The 22,646-nt window shown below is 40.5% G+C and overlaps 3 protein-coding genes across 4 annotated transcripts; 2 read left to right on the top strand and 1 right to left on the bottom strand.

Moving 5' to 3' along the window:
• Positions 1 to 2,016: 2,016 nt before the first annotated feature.
• Positions 2,017 to 6,774, bottom strand: otol1a (otolin 1a). The gene is made up of 5 exons (XM_072364588.1): positions 4,218 to 6,774; positions 3,648 to 4,116; positions 3,474 to 3,563; positions 3,258 to 3,329; positions 2,017 to 3,088 (listed from the first exon to the last, which is right to left on the bottom strand). The coding sequence occupies exons 1-5, from the start codon at positions 4,245 to 4,247 to the stop codon at positions 2,220 to 2,222; spliced, it is 1,530 nt and encodes a 509-aa protein (XP_072220689.1). The 5' UTR covers positions 4,248 to 6,774; the 3' UTR covers positions 2,017 to 2,219.
• Positions 6,775 to 7,205: 431 nt separating this feature from the next.
• Positions 7,206 to 16,253, top strand: LOC140269475 (protein phosphatase 1L). 2 transcript variants are annotated; one of them, XR_011907625.1, is made up of 5 exons: positions 7,206 to 8,180; positions 11,982 to 12,156; positions 13,259 to 13,420; positions 13,671 to 15,152; positions 15,264 to 16,253. XR_011907625.1 is itself a non-coding variant. In XM_072364593.1 (4 exons), exons 1-4 carry the CDS (start codon positions 7,782 to 7,784, stop codon positions 14,024 to 14,026), a joined length of 1,092 nt encoding a protein of 363 aa, XP_072220694.1. In that variant the 5' UTR covers positions 7,206 to 7,781; the 3' UTR covers positions 14,027 to 16,253. The 2 variants fall into 2 exon arrangements, 1 of the variants encoding a protein (XP_072220694.1); XM_072364593.1 differs by having other exon boundaries at positions 13,671 to 16,253.
• Positions 16,254 to 19,368: 3,115 nt separating this feature from the next.
• Positions 19,369 to 20,869, top strand: arl14 (ADP-ribosylation factor-like 14). Its single transcript, XM_072363584.1, has one exon. It carries the CDS (start codon positions 19,696 to 19,698, stop codon positions 20,299 to 20,301), a length of 606 nt encoding a protein of 201 aa, XP_072219685.1. The 5' UTR covers positions 19,369 to 19,695; the 3' UTR covers positions 20,302 to 20,869.
• Positions 20,870 to 22,646: the final 1,777 nt, after the last annotated feature.

Raw genomic sequence — 22,646 nt, 5'->3', positions numbered from 1 at the left:
TAGATAAATCCGAAAAATAAAGTCAATGTCAAAAGTAATCACTTTAAGACTCTTTTTGATTCCTAAACTCACACTTTTGAAATATGCATATTTTGCATAAAATGCAATTATGTAAAAATTATTGCAAGACTTTGTCTCTATTAATTTGGCTGTTTTTCCTTTTCTTGCCCTTCAGTTGGATCTTAAGAGTTAAAATTTGAAAGAAGTAAGAAATATTACCAGCTTTCTATTATTTTAGACATGAGGAGCAAAACAAAAAGGATGCTGTTTATGATGTTGTGTAACATGCTTTGTATGTTAATTTGGACATGATTAGTTATAGCATAATTATCTTTTTTTGTTCAATCTATGCCCTTAAACATGAGCGTCCCATCAGAAAAGTGTGAAAAGGTTATTAAAGCAGATGAATTTTTTTTTACCTAGACACGCACATATTTTCATTATTTTTTAACACATTGTATTAGTAAATGAAAATGTGATCCTCAGATATAGATATTGTCATTTAAAAAAAGCAACACATGATTCAGAAGAGTTAAGGAATATAAAAGCATTGCCATACTGCTCAAGACAGGAGGAGACAGGTGGCATTTTAACACTTCTTAAATAAAGGGCAGTCAAAATGTAGTCACTCTGATATCTCATTCAGTCTTCAATCACAGGAAAATCATTGTGGAAAAAAGATTTAAGTAAGGACACATCATTCAAAAGGGAAGATATTAAATAAAAGTGGTTGATATTACAATATGCTCATACTATCATTAGTATTAGATGGTTTATCTGCCTTAAGTTTCATCCCTTCATCTAAATTAGGATTCAAATTTTTAGTTAAGAAATATTTCTGTGCCAATAACTCACAATTTTCAGGGAAGTTGAGCAAAGACACGTTCGCATGCCTTTTTGAAAAATTGTTCCAGAAGTGCAAATGCGCTGAATGCATTACTGCACTGTGAAGAAACCTCTTAGGCAAGGTGATCTAGTGCCTCTGCTTACAAGATAAAAACAAATATGTCATGACATGAAAGCGTCTCAGAGCCTGTTGGAATGGCAAATGCTTCATGCATTTTATTTTGTAAAAGGATTTATGGTGTGTTGGGATAACTGATTATTAACAGTTGTAATCACTTGCAAGGTCTTGACTGTTTAGAGGCTAATGAAATATAAAATTTGTAAAAGTAGATCCTTTTTTTTTTCTTTGTGCAATGTGGATACACCAGAGAGTCATTTATGGAGCGGCTTGCTCTACTGCAGAGGGTTACCCTCCCTGTTCAGGGCTGAAGAAGCTAATCTGTCATTATGGGAATGCAATTTCAATTATATTTCACTTTTATCATCTTGGGTAATTTACTTTAAAAGCACATCAGTCTTCTGTGTGCTTTCTTAAAAATTCTAATTACCTTCATTAGTGCTTTTAATCTCTGTTAACGATTAGGAGAAGCAACAAGCATTTCTGTTTTGAAATGCTTTACAGGCAAATTGAATTACCATATTCACATATGACCTAATCGCACAAAAGAGACTTCGTTATCACATCAAAAGACAATCAGGATTTTCAGTAAAACTGAGACAAAGGAGTGAAAAGTGAGACTGCTGAGCATTATAGGCTCAACTGTTGACCTTCTGTTGTTTTGCTTAAAGTAAGTGACCATTAACAGATGTTCTGTAGAGGTTTGTATGCATTCAAACAGTTTGGTGTTGGAATATATCAGTTATTTAATAAATTAATTATGGAAATGAACTGTTAACCATTTTTTTCTTCCAGAATAATATGTATGCATGGTCATAATCTCCACAGAATCTTGAAAGCTGAACTTATTGCACCCTCTAGTGGGGACCAAATATGATATTCACCTCAGTTGTTTCCAAACTTGTAAAAGTAACTGGTTTAAAACCACACAGCTTATCTATTCTTACCGAAATGATGAACGCCTTACAAATGAGACAATAACTCAGTTTCTAAGTAAAAAAAAAACAAACTTGAGGGTCATTAATTATAACCATATGGATTTTATTGCAGTGTTAGAAAGAACTGAAATGTTGACTACAAAAGCATAGTCTGATCTCCTCCACCTCTAAACAGACGAGAGAGGTAAGCAAGGCATTTGGTGTGATGAACACAACAGCAGAAAAGATATTCTGAGCAGTAAATCACATTAAACTGATGAAGCAGTGCAACAGGCTGGAGGTTAGAATAAGAGCTGTCTCAATGTCAGAGGGTGCAGTTACATGTTTTCCATAAGAGTAGCTTTGTCCTTTGAGTCTGGGTAAAGTAGGAAGCCAGAGAAAGTGCTGTCATCCTCACTGCTGGAGTAAACTCCATTCCAGTCTCTAAGTGTCTCCAGCCACACCTGGTCGCCCTCACTCAGATGCACCAGAGCAAGGTTGGATGCCTGATCGATGTCCTGTCCATACAAGGAATCCCGTGTCCGCAGCTTTCGTATCCCATTAACTACTAGGGCAGCACGCAGAGGTCGGTTGCGGACAGTAATGTGATAAGTGAATAAGTAGACTCCCGAGCATGTCACGTTGAACTTATGGAGTGCTGGGTCCCAGTGGCCCTCCCCGTTGTAAAACACCTTATCAAACTTCACAGGTAGGCCAGGTGGAGGGAACGACCGGCTGGGGAACAAGCCCACACTGAAAGCTGAGCGAACCTGCTCCACACTCTCACCTGGGCCACCTTTAGGACCCCGAGGCCCACGACCACCTTTAAGTCCCCTCTCCCCCCTCAACCCTGCCATACCCCTTGGACCTTGTGGTCCTCTTGTCCCAGTATCCCCCTTCACACCCGAAGCCCCCCTTTCTCCCTTTGCACCAGTAGTTCCATTTGCCCCTGGAGGTCCCATCTCACCTCTTGGACCAGGGAACCCACGCTCACCCACATCACCTTTCTCTCCTTTTTCCCCCAGTAAACACTCAGCTGTAAGTCCTAGTTCACCTTTCTGACCCTTTGTCCCTGCTATCCCCGGGGGACCCATGGGACCAGTGCTGCCTTTAGTCCCATTCTGGCCAGGCTCCCCTCTTTCTCCTGGGTCCCCTTTCATCCCATTGAAGCCACGTTCACCTTTTTCTCCTCCGGGGCCCAGGTCACCTGTAGTCATAGAGAGGTTGTTTATAAAAGAAGATCATTTTTAGATAGATTACTTTTAAGTTTTCACTTTAGATTACCACATACAATTATTAGAAGTAGATATACGTATTAACTTTTGAAGAAGATTATGACAGATGATTCAATTCAAGTTCTTGTAAGATACTACAACCTTTTTCACCAGGTTTCCCTGCGATCCCCAGGGGACCAGGCAGACCCACAAGCCCTTGATCACCTTTTTCTCCTGTAGCAGTTTAGATAAAAAAAAAAAATTAATTAACATTCAAAATTATTAATACAAAGCAATGTTTTGCAAAAATGGAGAGAAGGATGGAGAGAAAGAATCTGAGAAACAAGAAGTGTCCTGTCGGTAAGCTCTACTCTGTACCGATGTCACCATTGAGTCCATTGGCTCCAGGTAATCCTGCAGGTCCTGGAGATCCTTGGGGCCCAGTTTCTCCTTTCATTCCTGGTAAGCCTTGAAAACACAGAAGGAGGAAGAGAGAAAAAATCATTTTGATCTCCATAAAATAGTGATCCTGAAAAAAACATTTCATCTTACCAGGAAGGCCCGTCTCCCCACGTGGTCCTGGTGGTCCTATCTCTCCTATGGGCCCTGTGGGGCCCCTTGTTGGTGGACAGCACTCACAAAAGTTGAAGAAGCATTCATTGTAGTCGAGAGTGTAGTTCCCAAGGGTGTTCCCAGGTGGGGCTATGGCATCAATGGGAAATTCAGTTGGGTAAGTGTCGCCGTGGTAGGTGCTGCTGTCTGTTGAAGACATGGTGTATGCATCCACAAACTCGGTTGTTTCTTCTGTCTGAAGACTGTTGGCAGGCGATGGGGTTGTGGTGGTGGTCCGCCCAAATCCTCCACCCCAACTGCTCCCGGCTCGAGGTGGCTTGTTGGTGCTCCGAGATTTGGGCCAACCTGTGGTTCTAGCACCAGAGGTCAGCACAACCATCAGGGCTACAAAGAGAGTGGTCAGGATGAGGAGGTGGGTGGATGGCATTCCGAAGGCCTGGTGTACAATCTGATGGAGGTTAGAAGGATATAGAAAAAATAGATGCAGCACGAGTCAATACTTTTGCAACATAGTTCACAATGTAAAAAGAGCGCTAATTACGATATTACCTTCTGATGTAGATGGTGCTGACTCTTCATTCCATTCCATCCAAGTAGTGACTAGTGCTGTTTACTTCCCTCCTTTTATTGCCCATGTAGCTCAACTTCTGCACTTTTAATCCAATGGCAGAACAAAGAAAAGAAAACACAGGGGTTTATCAAAAGGTAGGTGGGCCGGCAAGAACAGATTACATGACTCCTTGGGGAAATGGAATAAAGAAGAGTGTATACAAAGCAAGACTTTCTTCTTTGTGATATGGGATATGAATACAGGACCCCAAAAAGTCTGCACACTACTAAATTGTTATCTACAAACATACTTGCTTCGTACCCAAACAGGGGGATAAAAAAGGTACAAAGCCAGGTAGATTCGCTGAACATGTTTGCAGACACATTACCTTTATACAAACTTTATACAAAACTTACATTGTTGGATATAAATTACATCTCATATCAGAAGTACCAAGTACAAATGTCAATGATCACACCATCTGGCAGTACCTCAAAGCTAGAAAAATGGATCACTGTACACCCAGTGGGAGGGGGATCAATGTCCTATAACAGGTGGCATGGCAATACTGATCCAGCTATTTACCTCATTGATCTAACAAACCCAAAGAGGCAAGTAAACCAAATGAACCTCACAGAAACCAAGCACCACTGAACTGTTGGAGGTACTGTGACATTAACTACAAGCTTAAACAGAAAACTAAACAAAAAAATGTTGAGTCTCTAGTTTCCCCTTTCCTTCAGTGTGTTATGCAGGTATCTATTTATCTTTTATGCACGTTGCAAATTGGTCTGCAAAATTACAAAGCCCAGATTCCATGCCAAAAGGAGTCATTCTCTCCCACAGATGACACAGCTCCTAAACGTCAGGAAACAATATCTTTACGGTCCACCCTGTTTGTTCCTTTAATAAATGGAACACCATGAACACATCTGCATAATGCCTGCCGATCGATACGGCACATCACAACAAACAGAATAAGCAGTTGCCTCATTATTTTTCCATGTAACTCTGACCTTTCAGACTTTGGGAGGTGGGGCTGAAGAAGAAATGTGTAGGATGAAGGGGTATTTAGTGGTCAACCTCACAACATAGCCAATTTCAATCAGCCTTTTGATCAGGCCATTAGTATTATTACAGCAACAATGTTTGTTATGAATTATGTTGTCAAATCATCAGAAAGTAAACAGCACGGTGCAGTGTATTTGCTGACTGGTCAAAAGCTTTCAAATCGGTAGATGCCAAATTACTATTACCAACACTTAGCTTTGTCGGCCTCAGTAAAAAGGTTCTGAGTTGGTTTAGAAATTACCTTACGGAAAGAGTTTAAAGGACTAAATAAGTCCATAATGCATTTATATGCTCATGACACAATCATTTATACAGCTTCGGCTCTAGCAGCCATTTTTCAGTCCCTGCAGCTTTCACTGATGAAATTAGAACTTGTCCTCAACTTAAAAACGACCAAACTCATGATTTTCACTAACTCTCACTTCTTGAGGTATCTCTTTCTTCGATTTTGACACCAGGTTGGCATATTCATAGAAAGAGTCACTTCCTAAAATTCTAACCATGCTGCTTCATAAAAAGCTAGCTTTTAATGTCTATGTTAGAAATGTATTTTTTAAAAAGCTTCAGTCTAAAGTAGGCGTTCTTCCATTTAAAAAAAGCAGTTTCTCTTTGCTGGCAGAAAGAAAATGATAAATAGTTCCATTCTCTCTCTGTTTGGCTATGGTGATATTATTCATATATGTACATTGTCATCCTTCTTTTAAAAACTGGTTTCTTTCATGGTGCATTATGCTTTATAACAAATGCAGGCTCATACACTCACCATCGCACCTTTCATGACTCTTTAGGATGGTCTTATTTCATCCAGAGAGGAAAAATAAACATGATGCTGTTTATTTCAAGCATAAGACATTTTTAGGGAAACTCCCCCAACATTTCCCACCTTTTATCTTATCGCACCAGGTAGTATGATGTTACCAGAATGATTTGAAATACATTCCCGCAGTGCAACCCGAGCTCGGTTTAGGGCTTTCTCCTTCTATGCTTCTTATGTGTGGATTGAGCTTCAAAATGTCATCTTACAGAGACTACCCTGTTTATATACTTGTAAGGGTCTTTTGAGAACAGCCCTGAAGGAAAGCAGTTGCTATTTCATATAATTTAAACTGGATTATAAAGGTGTTGAATTAAGTTGTTAATCTTTTAAATATGCCTGTTCTTCTTTTTCTTTCATTTGATTCTCTGTTATTTGATCTGTTACTTTTAAACCTATGGTTTATTCGGAATCGTTGTTTTTATTGTTTCTTTCTCATAGACTTTTTCTGCTATTTGCTCTTCTACTTGTCTTTATTTCTAAGTTTTGCTTTTGCTCTGTAAATTTACATTTGCATTGGATAATGTGCTGTCAAGCTATCTGAGGTGTATTATTCTAGAAGGCCACCAGGAGGAAGCATTTGCACGACTGCTGTAGCCAACTGTAACAGACATCCCGTTCATTAGTATAGGTAGGACTAATGTCCCAGTTGTAATACATAAATAATTATGTTCTGGTGTGCTATTTCAGTACAATTAAATTTTTATGTTTTATTCATCCAGTTATTTTCCAATTGCTCATAAAAAGTCAAAAGACCATGGAATCGTGGTGGAATAATCGTGGTAAATGAAGAATATTCTGAGGGTGATATCAGAGGATCCCAGGCTGGGGTGTGTGATATATAAACGTACTGGATCATGACATCATATTTTAATTCCGCAGTAACCGCCATTGGTCCAGTATTTAGCTTCTGCATTGTATGAGCTCGCAGCTGCGCACACTTGTCAGCGCCGACTACCGTTAAAGAATGAATCAGAGTCAAGATGCCTACTATGTAAAGCATTTCCGCCATTGAGTTTCAAAGTAGTAGCATCACACTGGCTGCGGTGTTTAAGGGCCCGATCGCATCACACATGTTCCTTCTATTGTTTTGCTGTATTAGGACAAGCATTACACTTCCCATATTGACCTCACTGTCTCTCAGTGGTTTGATAACTCTCAAGAATGGAGGCGTGTGTGTGAAAAATATGTTGATGCGGAGATTGAATAGACATATCCGACAGAAGAAACGGTGTCAGCGGCGAAAAAAGGAGGACACATCCAAGCCTTAGCGTCGACTCTCTGCCCTCGGTTACTCCCATGACTCTCTCCGGGGTTGGTCTAACCCAAAAAATCCGTATTCCTACAATGGGTTGTGGGCGATCGGCTCAACCCGTACAGTCCTCTGGCAGCTGCTCGGGGAGCCGAGGATAGGACCAAGATATCGGACAGAGTCACTCAGAGTGGCCTGTTCGCTTTTGTCCTGCGTTTAAGCCAGGTGCCTGGCAACCAACCTTCCACAGTGCGTAAATGTGCCCGGGGAAGGTAGAGAAAGCAGCAGACAGAGAGGCATTTTAAACACTAACTCTGGCCGTTTGTCTGATATCGGGGTTGTGAATCGATTTCTTTATAGTTCCGCGGGGCGGATGGAGTGAATTGTGCAAAAGGGGGGAGTCAAACCGCAGTTTGGTTGCGTGTGATGATAGGAGACACAATGACGCTCTTGTCTCTTCTGGGTCGGATCATGCGTTATTTTCTCCTCAGGCCTGAGACATTGTTTCTGTTGTGCATCAGTCTGGCGCTGTGGAGCTACTTCTTCCATACCGACGAGGTGAAAACCATCGTCAAGTCCAGCAGGGATGCCGTGAAGATGGTGAAGGGAAAAGTGGCAGAGATGATGCAGAACGACCGGCTTGGAGGCCTCAGTATCCTTGATGCAGAGTTCTCCAAGACCTGGGAGTTCAAGAACAACAACGTAGCCGTGTATTCTATCCAGGGGAGGAGAGACCACATGGAGGACCGCTTCGAGGTGCTCACCGACATCACCAACAAGAGCCACCCGTCGATATTCGGAATATTTGACGGTCATGGTGGAGAGGTAGGCTGGGAGAGACCGGTTACACAGGCCCATTTTATTTACTGCATTCTGTGCAGATGCGGACAACCCTGCTGCTGCGCGAGATTTCAGACAGGACCTTACAATTTGCTAACACAATAAAGAACCATAACTGTCGCTTTGAGTCTCTATACTCAAAAATACTTACATTTCTCATGTAGACAGGTGTTATGTCGTGAAACGCCTGGCTATCAATGATAGATCATACTTTTTTTTTAATATTGATTCGATATCAAATGTTTAAAATAGAAAAGAAAATTGAAAGAGGTAATTTCGCACAATGAAAACACTTTTCGGTGACTTAAACTGTCCGATTTGGTTTGCGCAGGCTCACCACTTTTCAAACAGAGAACTTCCCCTCCCCACTCCAGCATTGTATTCTCTTGTGTGAACACCTCCACAATGCTACTGCCACTCAGGGAGTTGACTAGGGGTTATAACAATGAGCTTTGGGCATGTGTCTCCGTGTGTGTGTGTGTGTGCGCGCGCGTGTGGGTGTATACACAATGTGTTTGTGTGTGTTTCTCCTCCACTGGCTTTGCTGTCAAGGGTCAGTTGTTTCTCATGGGTGCCTGAAGACTGCTTGTTGTGGACGCCATCTGTCATCTGAGAAGTATTAGACTGCTGTCAAGGAAAATAATGAATTCATTTATGTTGTCAGCAGAAAACGTATACAAATTTTAACAACTGCAGAGTGCAGTAACACACAGCTAAGAAACAAGAGGGAGAATTGATTTCAATCAGAATTGATTGATTTTTAAATTTTTATATACCTTCATTAAGTATTCTTTTGCTGAGAAATGTAGAAAGAAAGCCCAAATGATAATGATGTCTCTGGCTGATTCTTTTTATATATGCGGACAATTTCAGAACCGTTTGGCTACTCTGATTACATGTCTATGAGGACAAGGGCCAATATTGCTAAGCTTTCAGTCTCACCAGTAGATATCCAAATCACAAATCTCTGGGCAAAGAGTTCCTCTTCTTTGCACTGCTTATTGTTTGACTGCAGATAAAGTTTGAAAAAGCTGAGAAAACAAAACAAAACAATAATCAAATGATAGTTGATGGTTTTGTATCTCAGCCACTGTGTCCCATGTTCTTTAGTCACCAAAAATGTCAGTGCGTGATGCAATCAAAGTCTGATGGAATGTGGTTGGGCAGTTCCTCTGGGGCTGTGTTGACCACAAATGGAGATCAGAGCGCTTTCAGTATTGTCCCTTGCCAACAGATTCCACATTTTCATATGAAGATATCTGAGATTCAGGGCAGCATGATGGCTCTTGGTTTTTCAAGTTCAATTCGATTCAATTCAGTTTTATTTATATAGCGCCAAATTACAACAAATGTCATCTCAAGTGCACAAGTATATTTCATAAGTATATCATTGGAAAAGTTTATGCTTTTCTAATCAAAGATTTTTGGAGGCAATGCCGATAGTGGCTGTCCAAAGTATTGAGCTCAAAGACACCTCTGCAATAGAGTCCCACAGACAGTCTAATGAGATTTGACTCATGATTTAGAGCATAGCTGTAGAGCTTGGGCTCAGCCATACAGACACTGACAGCAAACATAAGGTAGATGAGAGTTGATGGTGTTGAATGGGGACCTCTTTATCCATTTCTGTCTAATTATCAAATATTCATCCTTCCTGTCTGTCTGATATATTTTTCCCTGTTCATCTAACCTTTTCAGTCAGTCTCTCCTGTTATTTATTTATTTTTTATTAAATCCCTCTTTGTTTTCCCTTTTTTGCCCCCCTCTTTCTATTTTATTTTATTTTTGGCACTCTCATGTCGACCAGCTCTGTGAGATTGGGTTTGGACTTGGCATTGGTCACTATGACATCTCCTCAATTTTGATGGGGTCGTGAGACTCATATCTTTAAATGAAATACTCTCAGTTTTGTGAACTCAATTTCTAGTCTGGAAACCTGGCCTTGACAGCAAACGGAAAGTAATTTAATGGAGGAAGAGTTGAGGGTCGTTCACAAGAGCTATTTTTTCTGTGGTGCCCTCAGTCCTCATGATGTGTCAGAAAAATTGTATGCATGGAAGGAAAATTCTTTTCTACTTCATTTTTATGGAAGAGTTGTGTGGTTATAAACAGAAAATTGTAAAGACCCACACCCTCTGTTATTACATTAAGTGATTCTGTTTAGTCAAATACGGACAAATGGTGCAGTGTGTCCTGGCACAGAGAGTATGCGCATAATTCCTCAGACGTGGCCCTGTTTTTTCTGCAGTGCTTATTGAAGCATGAGTTATGGCCCTTAATATATAAAAGTCAGTGCGGGCTGTTGCAGCTTTTTTTTTTTCTAACTTAATTTTTAGAGACTAAAGCTTAAAACTCATGACACCGGGACAGCCTGAAACACACTAGTATGCTCTATATAATTAAACTCATAGCTGTATATTGAGTTAGGGGCAAATGTGATGTAACAGAGAAAGGATGTCAATAAGGGAGACTGGGCACAGATTCCATTTTTTTTTTTTTGTAAAATGAGTCGTATATTTGACATCCACCCATCAAATATACAGGCAGTAAAATATTTCAGTCATTTAAGGGGTTTGTAACTTCACTCCGCCCGCATTTCAGCTATTTACTGCCAATGAAAATTTACAGTGAACGCTCTTTTCCATATCCATGCCTGCTGAGTGCAATTCTCCAATTAGATAAGTGCTGAAGTGCTTGTCCAGCAAAAAGTAAAAGAAAAAAAGGTAGGAGGCGGCAGGAGAAGGCGTTTTTTTTTCTCTTCTTATGGTGAAGAATCTCTCACAATCTTTTAATTTAATTGTCTCTTACAATACCCACTGAAGAGTGAATATTCAGATTTATCTTTATTAATAGAAGGTCTTGTATTTGTGCCATGGAACAGTTAATGCACAGGCAGCACAGGGGCATTAAAATGACATACATTTTTCTAACATTAGATTTGAGAGCATTAACTTAATGGAAAACTTGGCAGAAGAAATGATGGTAGAAGCAGATGCGTACAGGCTGGAGGAGGAGGAGGCTGTTTAATAATTCAGCTCAGAGCACCTGCTGTGTGTTACAAAAAAAAGTACTTCTCTAAATTAGAGATATATTGGACCATGTTTATTGGGTCTTGCAATCCTGCGAAACAGAGGATGATTAATCAGGGAGTGTTTGTTTGACAGTAAACAAACAGAACCGCTTTAAATAAATGAGACAAAAATGTTAATTCAACTGTCAGAAGTTTATTTCAGAATGAAATCCGAACGATATGTTTTCCGGCAGAGAGACGACAGTCCAGTTTTAGTGGGAACTCGGCATCAAGTGGAGAAAAGCAATCTCTCAAAAGTATTTCACTGCTGTCCATAAAGACGATTGCAGCCTGTCTTAACAAAGTGTGGTAGTGGTTGTATCATAGTTTGGACACTGTTTGCTACATCTGGGCCATGGCTTTTGATTATTGACCGAACTATCGATTCTGAATAATACAAAGCATTTTAAATGAATATGTCAGGGTTATGCAGCAATACAGTTAGCTTGGGGATACAAATATAAATGCTGTGCTTGATGGAAGAGAGCTGCCAGTTAAGTTGGCACTTCTGATTTTTGGTATGTGTGTCACGCCAAAAATGGGCGTTTATCTGTGTGTCACTCATGAAGAGTAAACCTAGACATTTCTGTGTTGTTGTTTTTTTTTACAGCAACAATGACAAAGACAGCTCTGCATCCTGCCTCTACTTCTTCTCTGTCCTCTGTTTTATCCTTAATGTGTCCTATTCTGCCCTTCTGACTTCCTGCCTATCCCAGGCTGCAGCTGACTACGTGAAGGCCCACCTGCCCGAGTCTCTGAAGCAGCAGCTGCAGGGCTTTGAGAGAGAGAAGAGGGAAAACTCTGTCTCGTACGCCAGCATTCTCGAGCAGCGCATCCTGGCTGTGGATCGTGAGATGCTGGACAAGCTCTCTGCCAACCACGATGAAGCAGGTCAGGAGGGGGTGGAGGAAGTGGACATCTAAATATCTGCAAAATTACAGTCTATGAGCCAACAGAAGGACAAAATGAGAAAGTCGTAAACGGAAAAGCTGACGAAGGATTTGGGGAATTTAAAACAGCTATCTGAGAAGTAAAGTGAAAATGCATCCCTTGCTAATTAAATAGTAAATTATGCTCAATCTCTTAGTAGATATCGTCTCAGCTCAGAGCTTACCAGCTGGCATTTTGCCATTTGTTTGGCTGCTTTTATATAATCCACCTGAAATGTTGAGGGAAGAATGAGACTACTCAATTTCACTGTGTACTGTTTATGTAACATCATGCTTCTAAATATTCACGAGTGTATGTTAAAGAAGAACTGTTTAGATTGATCAGTTGGCAGAAGTTGAAAAAACACACCATCTGTTTCACCACCTTGTTTTTTGCCTACTATTTTTTTCTACATTGATGACCTTTTGCTGCTTTATTGGCTCGCAATATAAGTGACACAATGTGCTCACTGTCACTAAACACCAGAAATGATAAGTCACAATTCTACATGGATATATGTAGAATGGTTACTTATCATACATAAATTAACATAAATATATTATACATAAATTAACAATTTCCCAAAGAGATATTAGTAAATATCAAGTCATATCTTATAAGTAAAATTACATCTAAAACCTTGTTTCTATTTTGTTTTACCACACTTTTATAAGCTATTCAAATTGTTACATTTATAACTTGACAATGACCCATATTTGCCTATTTCAACATAATTTCAGGATACCTGCATAATATAAAAGATGTTTGTTTGAATGTATGCAAACAACTGGAGAGGTTTTATGGTGATATTTATTAGTTACTGTGAATAGTTTGACCCATTCATGTGCTGCATCTTCCATCAACGTTGTATTTTTCCTTTCAAATTTTATCACAACAACGGCTTTACATTTGAAAGGGTTTGAATTTAGAGATGCAAGTTAATATTGTAATGTAATGTGTTCGGGTGGACAATACTTAAACCGGTGGGGTATGAAAATGCATACATTTGTTCTAGAGTCATATTTAATGTTTTAGAGTCGTATAATTTTAATTTCCTGCACAGGAACAACGTGCCTGATGGCGCTGCTGTCGGATAGAGAGCTCACAGTGGCCAATGTTGGAGACTCACGAGGTGTGCTGTGTGACAAAGATGGGAATGCTGTTGCACTATCGCATGACCACAAGCCCTATCAGCTTAAAGAACGCAAGAGGATCAAAAGGGCAGGTACATGAGATCAACTGTACTATAAAGCATTATGCACTTGCCCCATATCTCCCCCTGAATCTAGGCTTTGACTGCCCTCTGTTGGCGCAAGTTTGAAAAGCAAGATTGTGAAATGATGTTGGATTCATTTATTATCTTTTAGAGCAGCAATTATTTTAGGTGAGGGTAATAATAACACATATGTGAACTCTTTTAATACTTTTTTTTGTGAGAATCCTTGCATAACCTTTTTCTTATTTGTTATTTCCAGGTGGCTTCATTAGTTTTAATGGGTCCTGGCGAGTCCAGGGAATCCTCGCTATGTCACGCTCCCTGGGGGACTACCCACTTAAGAACCTCAATGTAGTTATTCCTGATCCAGATATAATGACCTTTGACCTGGACAAACTACAGCCAGAGTTCATGATCTTGGCATCTGATGGCCTGTGGGATGCCTTCAGTAATGAGGAGGCGGTGAGGTTTGTCCGCGAGCGTCTGGATGAGCCTCACTTTGGAGCCAAGAGCATCGTCCTCCAGTCTTTTTACCGGGGCTGCCCCGACAACATCACCGTCATGGTGGTGAAGTTTAAAAGTAGAGCTGGGGGGAGCAGCAAGGCGGGCGAGTAGGCCAGGGTCGAGTATAAAGCTCACTATTCGATCAGTATGATTTTTTTTCCATCTTTTGAATGCCGCAGCACGTATACTATCACAGTAGGACAGGGGAAAACTGAAGTATGTAATTTGAGAACTCTACTTTTGAAAAGTGCACGCATACAGACACGTGCACACACGCTAACACTTAAAATAAAGTTTTACTTTGTCATCTGATTGAGGAAAGGGCATTAAAACACAGATACGGTTACCTTCTTCTATAAGAATGATGAACTCCTAAAAAAAAGTCAAGTACAGTACTATGACTACAGACACAGGGGTTTTTCTCTTAACCAGCACACATTAGACTGTGATTGCTTTACTACTGTTTACTGAACATGCACATAAATGGTACAGCTCCACTGGAGGCTTTTTTTCAGAGGAGGCTTCAAATTGTGCCTACTTAAGAACTACTGTGTATCTGCAGGAAGGTGCTGAACATGCAGCTGCAAAAAACACCATCAAGCTTATGGCATTTCAGTGATTTTTCTTAAGTGTCGTATGTGTCTATTCCACTTTTGACCTTGAATGATTTGTCAAATTAAGAAGACTCCAGTGGAGCCATACCTTTGATCAATTTGATGCTACACCCTAATTTAACTCTTGAGTATGAAACACTCAACAGCTGCATACTTGAGTGTTGCCTTACAAGTGTTTGTAGTTTGATCCTTAGTTTAAGGTATATTTGAAATCATGCTGGGTGCTGACTCTAAAATGAAAATATGAAGGTAAACATCAGCATTATCTGATGGCGCTGTTGCTTGTGTCAGTCAGAATTTGATCAATTACAGGTCTGACTGTATAGTGGACTTGAATTTTCAGGTGGTACATCATTTTCTACATATTAAAACTATCTGCACATAAAAATGATCTAGAATGTGAACAAGAGTAAAGCCAATTTAAAAGGAAAGTTGCTAATCGCTTTAAGAATGTAATCACCAAGTCATTGCTCACAAAGGGATTAAGGAAATAGAATTAGGAATTATTTATTATGATTTTAACTCGTCAACCATTTGCCATTAACTTCGCCAAAATATGCAGAAATCATTTGACCAAACAGCTGCCTATTTGTGTCAATTTGTGCACATTTGAACAGTTCGTTGTTTTTTATTTTTTTTAAAGTGGGCGTAACAAATGTTCCGGTAACCAAATAGACTGCATTTATTAGCTGAGATCTATGCAGGTGAGTTTCTCTGTGAAGCTACACTGAGAGAGTAGTTTGAGGGGTATCTGAAAGTTTTTGTGTCTTAATTCTGAACCACCAGTACTGAAAAACTCATTCAGCTACATCCAAACTGATGTTTCCCTTGGAGGGTGAAGGCTGATTGAAAAGCAACATTTCAAGTCTGCAGAAGAAGTGTGACACTCAAAAGAGAAATTAAGGGTGAAAAGCCACATTAACAAACACCACACGCAGAAAGAGTACATGTTTTTGAAGGGTAATTCTTACATATCAGCCAATGTTAACTCAGTCTGTCCTCTGTAATGCAGGAGGGTTTTAATGTATGTAAAACCTAATTCAGAACCAGAACTCCACCTCTTGTTATGAAGCTAATGTGAACTATTTCCTCAAAGTGGTTTTTCACCATCTGTAGCAGGGCATGTGCTTTAGCTTCTCCATGTTCACGATCCAAAATACTTAGCGTTTGTCACTGGATTCTGGTGTCTGCCTTTTGACCTGGAAAGCACACAAGACTTGATGTGCAGCAACTGACAAAAAGATGACTAAAGATGACTCATCATGAACTCTACAGCTGCAGCCAGAATGCTCGTAACTACAAATATGATATGCTCCTGAAGCAATACAACTGGCGTCATCAACAGCGGCAAAATATCAAGGCAAGTTCCAGTAAACTGTACTTGATTTACTACTGTTTTTATTTGAACTATTACCACTGTGTACCATCACCTGTCATCAGCTGAGAGGGAGAAGGAGATATATTTTTTATTTAACATCTTACCCAATGCCTTATTTATTGTTTTTTGGATGTCTCTGGCAGATTGCCAAATCAGCATATACTGTATGTTTGTTTTCTTTCCTTCTGTACATGAGCAGAAGTTTATAATAAAGAAAAAAAAATACCCATCATCTTACTGTGAGAAGCTGTCCATGGTCAACACTGGTTGGTTGAATGTTCAGTATGATAAACATGCTCAATGTAAACTATCAGTATTAAACAAACTATTTAATGTGAAATATAAATACTCTTTTAGTCTTTATTATCTCAAAGGCCTGACAATTGACTTTGACCACACATGACTCAATATCATATTTGGATATGTATTCATTTAATTACTTCCCCCCCACACGTTTGTCATGAAAAATCCTCTTTTTACATAGCTTGCTGCTGCCAACATATTGGCACATGAATATTAAGTGCCTTACTTAATAGCCCAACAAATATGGGAGCAGAGGGAAGTTGTAAGAAAGCTGCAGAAGTTCTCCCTTTCTGGTCTTCTTTCCAGGAATTTGAATCAGTCGTGTTCTCGTTGGAGTAATGAAGTAACTGGTTAATGTGGATCGTTTAGTAGCCAGTAAGAATCACAAAGGGTAGTGTCGTGTAAACACACTGAAATAGGGAAACAAGTAAAACCCTTAAAGTATGACTGTGGTGCCTCTACTGGGTCACAAATAGCACTGTCTCCATGCCAGGAATGCAGGGTAACTGTTGCAGCACTTAGTGAGAGCGCGAAACTTGAAACCGCTCACTGGTGTCAGTGTCGAGAGACGGTCTACAGCAGGTGGAGATACTCAGAATAGCTCTGACTTGAAGTGATCCAAATGCATAAGACCATCGTTTTGGAATCCCATAAGTCATAAAGCAAACGCGTCACACTCCAGCCTTACCGGAACGCGTTATCCCACTTTGAGTGGACTCGGTACTTTATAAGCAAGACGAGCGCTATTGTGCACGGCAGTCGAAATTACCTGTCATTTTGCCAGCTCAAAGAAAGAACATAAACACTCCATTCAGTTCGTTTGGACCTTGTAAAGTATCATTTAAAGTTCTCGAAAACATGGGACAGCACGGTTCCAAATCATCCCTTGAAGCCCGCGTGATTTTCCAGCGCCTTGGGGAAATGGACATGTGTCAGGAAGCGAATATATGCTCGACACCAGCCTCCGTTGTCCGCATTCAGAAGAGGGTGGCCACCCAGGTGACCTGTCTTCACCCTTCCGCCCGGAGCCCAGAGAAATCAGCTCCCGATTCCTGGTCTCAAAGTCGACGTGACACTGAGGGACTGGTGTACGTAATGGATAACCCAACCGGCGGCGTGTGGATGAAGCCGAGAGAAAAATGGACCAGATCCTGAAACAAAAATTAGTATTCCTGTGAAATCCTACGATTTATTTGGGAGAATCAGTCAGACATCTTGTGACTGGATGACTCCTGTGCCCTTTACTTTTGGCGTCTCCGGAGAAGCAGATGCCGCTGTTTAGTTGGGTTCTTAAACCGGGGCACGCTTTCACAGCGCTCCCAGTGCTGCGCGTCGAGTTGGTGTAAATTTACCACTTAAATGATTTTCTTGATGGGGTGGTGTTGACTGCACTGATTCCGGTATTCAATTGAGCATTTTTGTGGGTAATCTGAAAATTCGCACAAAGTTTTTGGCGACATATAGTGTCCCATGTTGTTTCTAAGATGACCGAGGCTGAGGAGTCTGGGCCAGAAGCATATAAGACAACTTACTTTACAAAAACCTAAAAAGTGTGAAGTAGATTGAATAAAAGAGGGGAACTCGGATGAAGTCAGTTGAAATGATGGGTACTGTTAATACTGCTCATTTTGGTTGAATCCATCTCAGTGTAAACTGAGTCTTCAAATGGCTGATGACCGGAATTTATTTTTCCTTCTCTTTTATTTTACTTTTTTCTCCTTTAGTTAATTTTAGGAAATGTTATTAACTCAAAGAAATGCTTGAATATTGTTTTTTTATTTCTTCATTCATGTCAGTTTGACTGTGATAGCTTGACGATCGGTGTTGACTCACCTTATTGATGACTGTTAGAGCTTCTTCGAGGATCCTCTTTAAAACACAGGAACATCAGAAAGTTAGATTTGGGAGAAAGTGATGCTGCGGCTGATGGTGGCAACATCCCCTTGGTATTTAACATTTAAAGGCAACGCAATGGTTGGACAACAAGAACTGTTTGGATCCTAAAACGAACTTTTTACTTTATTTATTTTTTGTATGGAAGATTGTAGAATCTGAATTTATTTATTTAGCAGATGAAGACTTTCTTAATAAAGTTATTGCATATTATGTTACCATATTGGTCTCACGTGTAATCCACGCTGTTATAATTGGTTTTGTTCTTAGACATTATGTACTAATATTCTGTATTTTTTTTAAACAATCTATGTTGTCATTTTGTACTTGTCCACTCTGCTCATACTACACAATGTATATCATTGAATGGTCCAAGACTTTAAGATAACATAATAAGTAGGACAGATGAAGCTTCTTCTCTATCATGTCCGATAGGTCTGTTACATTGGATACACGTCTAAAACAACACTCTCACACACACGTTGTTTATCACATACCAAGAACATGACGTGGACAGTGGTTGGCCTGATCATGTCACTAATAACTGGCCAACTCTAACGCTATTCTGATCTTAAATGAGTATATGAAAATTGACACGCAGTGTCAATAATTAATTTCAGTCAATGTATCACTCTTATCTTCCAAAACATTGTGCTAACCAAATGTGCACATTGTTAGCCCGATTTTGTCATTGGAAGCCCAAGAACAAGCTGGAGAAATCGTTTATTAAAAAAGTATTTATTAGTGGTCACAAGTAGAGTATATTGCAGCGCTGGACTCGGAGTGCCAGAGCTCCCGCAGGAAATCCGTCAGGCCGAGCCCCGTTATCCGGAAACATGTCATATTTATATTCAGCTTTATCTCACAGAAGTTGTATTCACACTTGTCAGAGTATAATTGGCCAGTTTTGGGTGACATGCTCAGGCCAGCTGCTGTCCTTGTTGTGTTCTTTGGATGTGATAAACAATGTGTGTGTGTGTGTGTGAGTGCTGTTTTAGGTGTGGATCTAATGTACCAGACCTATCTGCCCTAATAGAGATGTTTTGTCTGACCCAGTTGTTTATGTCCTTCTAAGGTCTTGGACCATTTAAGGTCATCTGTTGTGCAGTATGAGCAGAGTGGAAAAGTACCAGCTAGGAACATAGGTTATTTAGGAAAATACAGAATATGAATTTATAATGTCTAAGATCAAAGCCAATTATAACAACATGTATTTTAATGTAAAACACGGGTTATCAGTCAACTTTGTGCTATATTTGACGAAATCGACTGACTGTACAGCATTGTGCGTTTATCGAACTCTTTCCCACAAAATGTGAACTCATATAGGAATACATTTTAGGTGGTCACTCTGCGTGGAACTTTATAGCGTGTACGGTGGCAATAACATGTTGTAATTCTGAACTTGTGATATGTTCGGATGCAAACTTTGTCCCTGGTGTGGCACCTTATCGGTGAATAGTGCATTAAAGTCAGCATGCGGCTAATGGCTTATCCATTAAACTCCGGGCAACGCACTAAGCAAACATTGCGTCAAAGGGGGAGATTGACGACTCCACTTGAGCAGAGGGTTTGTGCCTGTCCGCGCCGCCATGGGTCATCTTGTATCCAAGCAACCTCAAGTACAAGTTCTTCTGCTTGGTTTGGACAATGCTGGAAAATCGACTTTTCTTTACAAACTGAAACACAACGCATGTGTCACCACAGTCCCGACAATCGGCTTCAACGTGGAAATGCTCGATGCCAGAAAGAGCAGGAAGAACATTGCCATAAACCTGTGGGATGTAGGTGGTCAAGGAATGATGCGCCAGCACTGGCAGGACTTTCACCAGAACACCGCGGCTGTCATGTTCGTTGTGGACAGCGCAGACAATAAACGTCTGGACGAGGCGCGCAAGGAGCTGGAAAACACGCTGCAGAGTGACCAGCTGCTGGGCCGCCCGCTGATTCTTCTCGCCAACAAACAGGACGTGAGCGGCGCACTCACTGTCACAGAGCTCAAAGACAGGTTCAACTTGAGAAAGATTTGCTCAGGTCGGGATTGGTTCGTTCAGCCTTGCTCCGCTTCAACGGGATTTGGAGTTGAAGAGGCCTTCAGACGACTGGTCCAAATGGTCAAACTACCCTCAGAGGCGGGTGCGGTGAAAGATAACATCAAGGAAACAGTGCACTATCTGCGATCGAACAACAAACATTAGATTTTATTTAGATAATGTGCTATTTTCAAGTGGACAATATGACAAATGAATTGGAAATGACTTTGTTCTAAATGTATTCTAAAATTAATTTATGCCAACAATAAATTGTGTAGACACTTGTCCAGCTGGTTTAATGCACGTGTTCTTGGAGTGCATTGAGCCCTAGATTATGTTGCATAGATACCATTAAGGTTGTTTCTGTACATTATAATGGCTATAAACAATGTTGACACTGGTTTGCACAGGAACGTTATTTTTAACATAATCTATAAACTAATAGAGCTCAAATGGGATATATTATCTGCTTGTATGTCCAGAGCATGATCACAATGTCAGCATCAGCGAAAAGAATAAACAAAGACAAGTGCAATTAGGTTTTAATGACATGATACGATTTTCACTCTTATTTTCACACATACAGTTAGTTTACTTCCTAAAATACAATTACACAAGTACACAGTTTCTACCTAAATATTTTTTTCTGAATAATTTTGGTCATTTCTTGATCAATGAAAGAGAGAGTAGACAAAATAAAAGTCACATTGGAGGGAAATTCGCGCCACTCAAAGGGACCTGGCGAGAATAAAGTTGTTCCTTACAGTATTTTTCTTTTAGTATCAACCATTTGTTAACATTGGTCAAGCTTTGACTGTAAGGTGCCTTTACGGAATCAAAACGTGATCATTCACTTGAACACACATTCTTTGAAATAAATTGAACGTTAAGTGATAGAATAGTAAAAACGTATGTCAACCATACAGCCAGTAGGATATAATGTCCTGTGTGGGTTATTTTTATTATTGCCACATCGATTAAGTTCTGAAGTGTCGAAACAATAATCCCCTGATTTAGTCCAAATGACGTCCCCGTGATGGAGCTGTTCCCAGAGTGGACCCCGGTCCTCCTTGGCTCCCATCCCGGACTGTTTCTTCATAAGTCGGCAGACGTTTGCACTCATCGTATGTGGGCAGCTGAGGAGCAGGAGCTGGATCAATCAAGCTGTCCAGTGTACAGCTCTCCATGAGCAGCTCTTGGGATGTGGTAGAAGTTGGCTGCCCATTTCGTGGCGGAGTGTGTTGGCTAGATCTTGAGCACAGCAGTCTCTGGACAAAGTATCCCACTGCGAAGAGAAGCAGCATAATAAGCACCCCGGAAAGTTTCCGGGTGACCATGGCGATGTTGTAGTAAGTCTTGTCCACGAACTGCTTGCAACAAGGGGTGGTTGTTGTGTTCCCGTGTGCGCAGCAGACCTGATCATCCCGACAAATGTCCTGTCCACATCTTTGGATAGAATAAACAAGTGTGCGATCGAGAAGGAAAACGGTTAAAACCGTCAGTGCCTGATGACATCTGATGAAGAACATTGTCTCAAACGTGAGGAGATGACCAAGTGGAAGTCGATGGTATCGTTTGAAAAGCAGAATGCAGGAGAGACCATTTACGTGTGGAGGTTACGCTGAAAGATGCCTGGATTGAGACACTGACGCAGAGCCATCATCGACCCACCGCATGCCCAGAGGACGTATAAAGCACTGACAAAAAGTAGCAAAACAATCAACCACGAGTTTACGTTCACAAAATAAAGATGAGACTTAAATGGAGAAAATCACAAAACAAAGTGTGCATCCACATCCTGCAACATATGACACGAACACTTCTTTGGTCTTATGATTTATTATGCACTTAGGGAGTATACTGATAACGTCCCTCAAACAGTCGTAAACAAAATGGCTCATTCACTTGTTATGGAAGTAAACAGGCGCCCAAACCGAAAAATGGGAGGGGGACGTATAAGAAAGCAGCCTTAAGTGGCTGGATATGTCAGGACCTTGGACAGAGTTTGACGCACCCTGTAGTGAAAACAATGAGGGGCGCTGTCCGAGGTTCTGACGCACCCAACGCCACGCATTGCCTCTGGCATGCACAAAAAAAATCCATTTGCGGTACCACTTCGTGTAGACTCATGGGTCAAGTAAGGTCATCGCTTAAAAGGCTGCAACGGTTTGGTCGACGTCCATCTAGGTGGATCAGTTCTTAGCAAGCAATGAGTGCAAAGTGCTGCCGCTTTGAAAAAGGACTTTTGTTGAAACTGAAAGGTTTGGTCATACTGCTGCAACACACAAAACAGTTATGCTTCCATTATTGATGACCTGCAATAAGCTTTTAAATACACAAACTTAGGTTAAATGTAGTCTATGCAATTTTCAAAGAAACATCCAGATTTGTGAGTAATCGTTCTGCTGGATGTGGCAAACGTATCCAATTTTTTGTTCCATCATAGCCTTCAGAGATAATCGATACTGTGACTGCATGATTAGGTTGTGGGTAGTAATGGAAGGAAGTGC

The sequence above is a fragment of the Leuresthes tenuis genome, unplaced genomic scaffold (genome assembly GCF_036924035.1).
Source record: "Leuresthes tenuis unplaced genomic scaffold, fLeuTen1.0.hap1 SCAF_14, whole genome shotgun sequence".
Classification (NCBI taxonomy): Eukaryota; Metazoa; Chordata; class Actinopteri; order Atheriniformes; family Atherinopsidae; genus Leuresthes; species Leuresthes tenuis.
Note: the sequence above shows the minus strand (reverse complement) of the source record. Positions and strands in the feature narration are given on the sequence as shown.